This window comes from Nestor notabilis, unplaced genomic scaffold (genome assembly GCF_000696875.1).
Source record: "Nestor notabilis isolate BGI_N333 unplaced genomic scaffold, ASM69687v1 Scaffold13095, whole genome shotgun sequence".
Classification (NCBI taxonomy): Eukaryota; Metazoa; Chordata; class Aves; order Psittaciformes; family Psittacidae; genus Nestor; species Nestor notabilis.
The window spans coordinates 1-9,188 of NW_009930690.1; the positions used below are offsets into that span (position 1 = coordinate 1).

At 43.2% G+C, this 9,188-nt stretch overlaps 1 protein-coding gene across 1 annotated transcript; it reads right to left on the reverse strand.

Annotated features, from left to right (window-relative positions):
* Window positions 1–5,565: 5,565 nt before the first annotated feature.
* Window positions 5,566–9,179, reverse strand: EEF1A1 (eukaryotic translation elongation factor 1 alpha 1). The gene is made up of 7 exons (XM_010015523.1): window positions 8,944–9,179; window positions 7,907–8,086; window positions 7,481–7,777; window positions 7,074–7,224; window positions 6,646–6,902; window positions 6,274–6,508; window positions 5,566–5,968 (listed from the first exon to the last, which is right to left on the reverse strand). The coding sequence occupies exons 1-7, from the start codon at window positions 9,085–9,087 to the stop codon at window positions 5,844–5,846; spliced, it is 1,389 nt and encodes a 462-aa protein (XP_010013825.1). The 5' UTR covers window positions 9,088–9,179; the 3' UTR covers window positions 5,566–5,843.
* Window positions 9,180–9,188: the final 9 nt, after the last annotated feature.

Consider the following 9,188-nt stretch of genomic DNA (forward strand, 5'->3'; position numbering starts at 1 on the left):
TTTCTCCAAAATACCCATGTGCTGTTAGCAGAACCACTGCCCAGCTTGTAGAACAAAATATTTACTAAATGTTTAATAATAACAAAGAAATATAAAATTGCAATTAATATAATGTAGAATAAGACTAATATAAACATAAATAATAATAAATGAAATAAATAGTAATCACTAAATATTTAGTCATTAAGGCGGTTACGCTGTATTTGCTAAGGAATTTAGATTAGAATCCAGCTTTAAAAGAGGAACTGCAGATTTGTAAGAAGTCTGGCAACTGCAATAATTAAAATAATTAAAACCCAGAGAAAGTAAGTACCGTAATATTTTTTTATATGTGCATATGTATGTTACAATATATTCATGTGTGTGTGTGTGTGTGTGTATGTGCGATGGGGCAGCCACAGCTGCTTCAGGCAACACGTGCCTGTGCCTCAGCATCCTCACAGTGAAAAATCTTTTCCTAATGTCTCATCTAAATCTACCCTTTTCCAGTTTAAAGCCATTCCCCCTCGTCCTGTCACTACACGCCCTTGTAAAAAGTCTCTTTCCAGCTTTCTTTAGGTACTGGAAGGCTGCTCTAAGGTCCGAGGCTTCATTCTGCTGTCTGGCTGTGCTGAGCCCTGCAGAACAGGGAGCTGGGTTTGGAAAAGGGCTCTGCTGTGTCTCTTCCCCTTTGTGTATAATAATCCAGACTTTACTGGGCTGAAAGGAAAAAAGGTGTCTGTGACTGCTGCGGTCAGGGCAGGCCTGACCCCCGCTGGGGGTGAGCTGGCTTTGGGTATTCCAGTGACTACCTAACATGGAAAAATAGCACATTCACCCTCGGACTTGTATTTGTGGTGGGCCTGAGCCAGCAGGCGCTCCTGCAGGATGACCAGGTGACTGGACTGCTTTGCTCAGAAGAGCCAGGAGCAAGCTGTAGCAAGGTACATCAGCACACCTAGGGCAAGCTGTTGGGTCAGCACCCCCATTTACCTCCACATTTCCTCAGTGCTTTACACCCAGCAGCTTTCGAGGAAAACACATTTAACTGTCACCTTATCAGTGCTGAGAAGCCAGCAGGTTTGAATCACGTTGTGTAAATATTTGAAACATAAAGGATTGAAGAATTAGTGGCAGGCAGCCAGAAAAGTAACTTCATTTTTAAACAAAAAAGCAGCAATAATATAATCGAATTGATCTAGCCAGGCTGGATGGGGCTTGGAGCAACCTGGTCTAGTGGAAGGGGTTGTAACTAGATGATCTTTAAGGTCCCTCTCAACCCAAACCATGCTATGACTCTATGATTTTAAAATGGAGAAATAATCTGAAGGGAATAAAGAGGAGTCAGAAAAGGCTAAAACCCCACAGCTTTTGCTTTTTGGGAACTAATACAGGTTTGCTATGTACCAGGTTTTTTTTCAGCTCCTTTGCACCCCAGATGTTCTCATCTTCCTCCTGAAGTGAAGCAGTTTCAGTCCTCCCCTTGCTAAGCAGTAGGAGCATTGCAGTTGATCATTTGGCCCAATGTTATTTTCAACGGTCACAGTTTATTCCTCTGTTTAGCTTATGGCTTGGCTGTTGCTTTAAGATTTGCAATTTCAAAAGGCTAAATGCCTAGACAGAAAGTACTCTTTGCTGCAGTCAAACAACATGAAGAATGTGAGGACTTGAAAATAATCGTCATAAACTCACAAGGTGTTAATGCTGTCAGGAACTAGCCATTTTCACTGAAAAGCGAGAGAGAAAAAGATTCTTGTAGGAACAGGCTTCAGATGGAGCAGCCACTTTGAGCAGGACCTCAGAGGAGCACAAACCATAGAGGGACTGAGAAAAAAGATGACTCGCTGATCAGCAAAGGTGGATCCATTGTAGACCCAGGAAGAAACAGATAAGCTTATGAGAAGTCAAGCTGGGTTAAACCTCGCAAAGGATATTAGTATGAAGTTCTGCAGCCACCCACATCAAGATAGGCAAGGGAAAGGAACTATGTTGTTTGGGAGGAAGCACAGAACAAAACTCATCCTGGGTCACCCAGAACCTGGGCAAAATTAGTTACCTCCAGCTGAGCACACCGCTGGCCGGCCACTGCTCCTTAGGGCACGTGTCTGTAACAAAGCCCCTGGCTCCCTCCAGCAGAGTCCTTTTCCTGTGGCCTCCCTTGCATCCATCCAGGGCTGGCCTCCTGGGCCAGCCACAGCACAGATTGGGAAAAACAAACCCAGCGTAGCCAACACTGAAGTGAACAGGCTTCAGAAATAAATACAGAAGGCTCAGCCACTATCCATCACAGCAAGGAGGACTCCTATGCCCAAACACTTCAGGTACCAGCAGAAATGAACAGTGCGTGTCTGGAGCCGTCCTTTGCCGAACAGGGCAGCAGGGTGCTGCTCCGGAGGCAGGGAGCTCATCTGCCCCCCAGGACACCCGGGCACTACACAAACATTTAACTAATATAACTTAAACCCAGGTGAGTTATATTTGTGATCCAAACTGACTTTGTGCTGTTCTTAAACAAACAATGAACCATTTAGCACCAAGGAGGAAAAGGATATCCCTATACAGTACAAAGTTTAATTTGTTTCTATACGGTTTTATCCAAAATTTGAAGTATTTATTAGAGAAGTAATCAGTATTTTGTCGAAGTTTCTCAATACCTTTCAAAACTATATTGAACCAGCCACAATCAGAATGTGAATTAGCCTTTCATCTGCATTTCAGTAAAATTAACTATTTCAGTTACTAGCCTTGCACAAGCTGGTCTGAGCTATAATTAAAGTACCTTGTGGCAGTCCCCTAGGCAAAGCCCGTTCCCCTGCGCAGACCAGGACCTGCTGTATCCCAGTCCCCAAACACCTCACCACATACATTTTTGGAATATTTCTTCATACTAAAATCCCCCCAGCCTCCCAAAGCATGCATCACCACCTAGAAAGGAAATTGCACTTCAATCTCCCAGCTCCCCACTGCCACCTTCAGAAAACTCAGAACAGATTAAGTACATTTAATATTCCAGCCCATTTTCTGCCTTCATAGCTATGAAGCTACATAACCGCCAATTCCATATAAAGATCAGTAGGATTGCAGGATAGTATGGAAAGAGTTAAGGACAGCTGTAGAAGTGCTTAAAGAAATAAGCAGAAGACAAATAGAGTTCTCAACTATTAATATTTATTAGAAGTTCGACCAAAGTAGTTTTATTTGCAAGTTTTGTTTACAAAAGTCTAACAAATTTCCCCAGGTAGCCAAAGCTTAATGAAAGAATGAACTGGTGTTCCATTAGTGCCTAGAAAGCAAAACCAGTCTACAACAGTAAAGGAAAAAAAAATAAAATCAGAGTACGTGAAACTGAGGTTTTAATACTTGAAAGCCATCGCTAGTATCACAGGCAGAGCATTCCCAAGTGCCTTTTTGTTCTTACTGTGAACGAGGTACAGTTGTTACCTGCAATACTGTTCTCTAGGCTTTGGTTCTTTTTCTCTTCTATAGCCAGAACCACCTTTCTGCCCTGAACTGTGAACCTGAACCTCCCACCTGCTCAGCTGGGCCATTTTAACATAAGTTACAGCTTTTGGAGTTACAACTATGCGGCTTTTCTGATCCACACGCAGCTGATGAGAGGAAAACAGCCTCGAGGTGGCCACGCTGCCTGCCTTCAGGTGCTGCCCTCCCTTCTGCTAGCTACAGTCAGACACTTCAACCAACCAACGCTATTTCAAACCTTATTTTGCCTGAAGGCTTCAAGTTTGAATCAGTTCCTTATTAGAAGCTGATTTCCAAACTGCAGCAGAGCAAGCACACCCAGCTGAAGACACCACTGCACAAAGAGCACAGAGGAACTGCAAAGAGGCAGGATATTACATACCCAGGCCATGGCCAGCCAAACCAAACATCCCGCACCTACCGGGCATGTGCAAGGAACCTAACACACTCACAGCTGCACTAAGGACACGCTTTGTGCCAAAGCCCTTTTCACCCAAATTATAACTTCACACTTCTCTGAACCAGTCTGACTGAGGTCTCTTGGAAAGAAAGGCAGCAGTTTCACTGAAAAGCATCCAAAAATTTGGCAAGATACTTCAGATTTATTATGGCAACAGCACATCTTGCCTCTATTTTAAAGTTATGTACTTCCTGTTGCCTTGGGGATACTAACAAACCTTCAGAATTTAAGAATCCAGATTCCTTTACCACTAGAGACTGAAGCGCTCTAGCCCTCACTTCCATAGTACTCATCCCATCTGTACCTTCAAACAGGGTGTGTAATACACCAAGGTTTTACCACAGTTAACACACAGAAGTGGAGCAGAAAAGGAGAAAAGATCTAACCAAAGCAAAGAGCATAAAAGTAAGTAAGTGGTTCAGGATTATCCAAGCATATCCAAGCAATACAGATATGTTATGAGTTCCTGCAGAGTGAGCACGTAGCCAAGAAGGAAAACAAGCGAGAGAATACAGCCATTACAGACAGCACAAACACACTGGTGTCATGGAATACTCCTCCAGAGATACTGAATTCTGCCTGAACTTAGGTGGGGATGCTGTGGGGAAATCGTGTTAAAGGTTAGTAAAACAGCTGCATCGTTACGCAAGTCAGATCTGATTATCCATTAACAGCTTGTCTCCATTTACCAGTTCAAAAGACCTAATTCTGGAACCCACGTTTATCACAGCTGGTAGTTAACAGCCCAAAATGCTTTACTTCAATTATCTAGGTATTACTATTAATCTTTCAGACTAGTTACCCAAGTCCAGTTCAAGTGACTGTTCGATTCCAATCTTCAACCCCATTGTTAAGGGCAGCAGGTATAGAGTGCGTTTATCTCATTGCTCTGGGAAACCCACCATTATGTTCTCCGTCCTAGAAACATCCTTGACCCAGCAGAGAAACTGAAATCCGTCAGGCAGGACAAGTATAAACACCATCCTGTCACAAGTCAGTGGAAATACCTGCTGCCTCTGAGCTTTCCTCTTGAATTAAGAACTGAGCAAGACACTCCAATGGTGGGTCACACAGAGGTATTCTGACACGCAATAAAGCATCCTTCTGCATAAAATTTGGTTTCAAAATTTAGCTATTCCATGTCTCACTGTGTATTATAAAACATTTGTACTAAAAAAAGGTGTTTAATCTTGGAAGATGTACACGACAGTTCATCAGTTCCCCAAGAAAAAATCTGTTTCTCTTAGCAATTAGAAAAATCTGTGTACAAGATTTATGGGAAACCCAACCTGATTCTTTGCTTTCTCAAAGGCTAAATGTTGTTCAGTTTCCTCTTCCTGATACATGATTTTCTAGGTTTCCCCAATGCATCACAGAATGCATTAAAACACCATGAAATGTTACCTCGTACTTGTGCTATCCAATCTAGAAGATACACTTAAAGAAAGCACCACAGGAGTTAAATTTTTAAGGCTTAGATCAGTTAAAACTAAACCTGCAGCTGAATTTTACTTTTCAGAAACAAGTTTCAGTATTTGCTTTGCAACTTCTGAACATACTCCAGTAACATTCATCCTTTCTGATCCCGCCAAGACTGTATTTAGGTTTTCTATCAACTTAACATTAACCCAAAGAAGACAGAGACGTAGCATTGAACTTCTGTTTTAATGGTCTCAAATTCTGTGACAGATTTTTGGTCAAGTTTCCATTTTAAAAAATTTATCGATTTTAAAGACTAATAACTTAAACTGCCACAAAACAAATGGTCCACAAACATTCCTTTCCTTCTGAAGCTTTTACGATGCATTGTAATCATTAACCAGTCTTTTACTATTAAACTTAAATGGCCAATTGAGACAAACAGTTCTGAGACCGTTCTTCCACCACTGATTAAGACTGAGGTGGCAGCTGATGGACAGAATTTTCATTTAGCTTTCTGGGCCTTCTGGGCAGACTTTGTGACCTTGCCAGCTCCTCCGGCCTTCTTGTCAACTGCCTTGATGACACCAACAGCAACCGTCTGTCTCATGTCACGCACAGCAAAACGACCTGGAAACAGAAACATGGTTTATGACTTTCATCTAGGGCTCCATTCTCGCAGCATTATCCACACAGCAGCAACATGCAACCTGGGTTAAGTGGACAAATACCACTTTAGCACAGTACAATGCATGAGACTGGGACAGCAAGACGTAACTATCTGGAGACTACCCCTGTACTGGTTCTACTTTGAAGTTTCTGTTAACATCACAGCTTTTGACAGCATTTCACAGAAGATGCTGCATCCCGACATCAGAAATCAAGCAGCATCTTTTCCTAACATCAGTATTAACACATTTTAGAAGATGCCTTACCGAGAGGAGGGTAATCAGAGAAGCTCTCAACACACATGGGTTTGCCAGGGATCATATCAACGATGGCAGCATCTCCAGACTTCAGGAATTTGGGGCCATCCTCCAGCTTCTTGCCGGAACGACGATCAATCTTCTCTTTGAGCTCAGCAAATTTGCATGCAATGTGAGCAGTATGGCAATCCAGCACAGGGGCGTAACCAGCACTAATTTGGCCAGGGTGGTTCAGGATGATAACCTAGAAAACCAAAAAGCCAAGGTAACACCTGGGTAATTTTGAGTACTGCTACGTCTTATAAAACCAGGGCTTTCACATGCCTACACACAGGTTTCAGAGCTACATTTTAAATGTCTTCAAACAGCTGCAAAAATTACCTGTGCAGTGAAGCCAGCAGCTTCCATTGGAGGATCGTTCTTGCTGTCACCAGCAACATTGCCACGGCGAACATCTTTCACAGACACGTTCTTAACATTGAAGCCAACGTTGTCACCAGGCAGAGCTTCACTCAAGGCTTCATGGTGCATCTCAACAGATTTTACTTCAGTTGTAACGTTGACGGGGGCAAATGTAACCACCATGCCTGGCTTCAGAACACCAGTTTCCACACGGCCAACTGGTACAGTACCAATGCCTGCAAAAAAGATAATCAGTAATTCAGCTCAATGAACATATTCCCTTACAGGAAAGGACAGCATTCTATGTTTTCCACTTGAAGCAGAAAAGCTCTTGGGCAAACAACTGCATTCTTGTCCCATGCATTAGCTGTTGCTGGCTAGTGAGTGGCATTACAGAGAACACCTACCGCCAATTTTGTAGACATCTTGAAGAGGCAGACGCAGAGGTTTGTCAGTTGGACGAGTTGGTGGCAAGATGCAGTCCAAGGCTTCCAGGAGGGTGGTTCCGCTGGCATTGCCATCCTTCCGGGTAACCTTCCATCCCTTGAACCAGGGCATCTGTAAAAAAAAAAAAAAAGTCCAGGCATAAACTATCTGACAATTTTAATGGCACAAGACTAGGAAAGACCAAGTGGTGTATCCTAGCATTATCTCGCTATATTATGGCAGAGTAAGAATTTGTGAAGTGCTGAGAATTGATTTTTGTCCTTGGCACTTCCCAACATAACTATAAAAAAAACATGTGCATTTTACTGTTGCACAGTTTATAACCCTTGGAGTTTCAGTTCTTAATATAAACAGATGTCAAACCTACGTTAGAGCTAGGCTCCAACATGTTGTCTCCGTTCCAACCAGAAATTGGCACAAAAGCTACAGTGTCTGGGTTGTAGCCAATCTTCTTGATGTAAGTGCTGACTTCTTTGACAATCTCTTCATATCTCTTCTGGCTGTAAGGTGGCTCGGTGGAATCCATCTTGTTGACACCAACAATCAGCTGTTTTACACCCAGGGTGTAAGCCAGAAGGGCATGCTCACGGGTCTGCCCGTTCTTGGAAATACCAGCCTCGAACTCACCAACACCAGCAGCAACGATCAGGACAGCACAATCAGCCTTTGAAAAGAGGACAAAACCACCCCTCATTATAGTACTCGCACATGTGTCAAGGCGTTAGGGGGACCCCCCCACCAACCCAGGAATAATCTGCCTGAACTCCCAAAATCTTTAGTTTCATTTACACACCTGAGAAGTTCCAGTAATCATGTTCTTGATGAAGTCTCTGTGTCCAGGAGCATCGATGATGGTGACGTAGTATTTGCTTGTTTCGAATTTCCACAGGGAAATATCAATAGTAATACCACGCTCACGCTCAGCCTTCAGCTTGTCCAAGACCCAGGCATATTTGAAGGAACCTTTGCCCATCTATGGATTAAAATAAAAAAGTTTTTTTCCCCTGGTTTTTATGACTATGCATTTGCATTTATTTCAAAAAGATTACACACTGACTGATGAGCAAACTCTAAGAATAGTAAGTGGCTTAACGCTGAAAAACACTGCTGCTTGTAGAACAAGCAATAAGATACACTTGGCACTACCAGTGAGAGATGCCAACTGTTTTCTGTTATTTAACCTGTTGACAGTTTAGCTCTCTTGACAGCTTGTTAACTGCACTAACACATCCTCACGATAGATCTCTCGAGCCTAAATCCTACTATCAAGTGTCCTCTACAAATTTGAGCTCTTACTAGTGCAATCCCTGCGATAACCAACACTTTCACTGCCACTCAGCCCAACATTTGCTACTTTTCATTCTGCTGTGTGGTTATTAAGATCTATGCTGTTACTACATAGGAAAAGAAGAAAAATTATGATCAAGAAAGCTTTCTACAAGTTCAAACACCAAAATCCGTAACTTTCACATTTTCAGAAGTAAACCTTACCTTTAACTACATGTATGCAAAAACTAAAGCTGGGAATTCAGCTTGTTTTCCAGTTACACAAACATGGCTTTAAGCCACCTTTCTTTTCACTAGCTCCACACTTCACAATGTGAGCTTTGCCACCTAACATAATGGCGGATTCAACACTTCAGCCCTCGTTCAGCGAGGGGAACAAATGCAACCAAACCGCCTCCCTGTGGCCACAGCACAACTGACGCGCTCGTTCGGCTACTGGGACAGTCGCAACCAAGCCGCCTCCCCGTGGCCACGGGACAGTTCGCAACTCAAGTTCTGCAACCAAGTCTCTCTTATTCTGCCGCACGTCCCAGGCCCACACACCTCAGCAGCTTCCTTCTCGAACTTCTCGATGGTCCTCTTGTCGATACCACCGCATTTGTAGATGAGGTGGCCGGTGGTGGTGGATTTGCCAGAATCGACGTGGCCGATGACGACGATGTTGATGTGGGTCTTCTCCTTTCCCATTTTTGGATGTTAGTCAAGTTCTTTCTTTCGGCAAAAGAGAATCGACACCTGGAAGCGCCCCACAAAACAAACCGGTCACACACCTCCGGTGCGAACGTGTC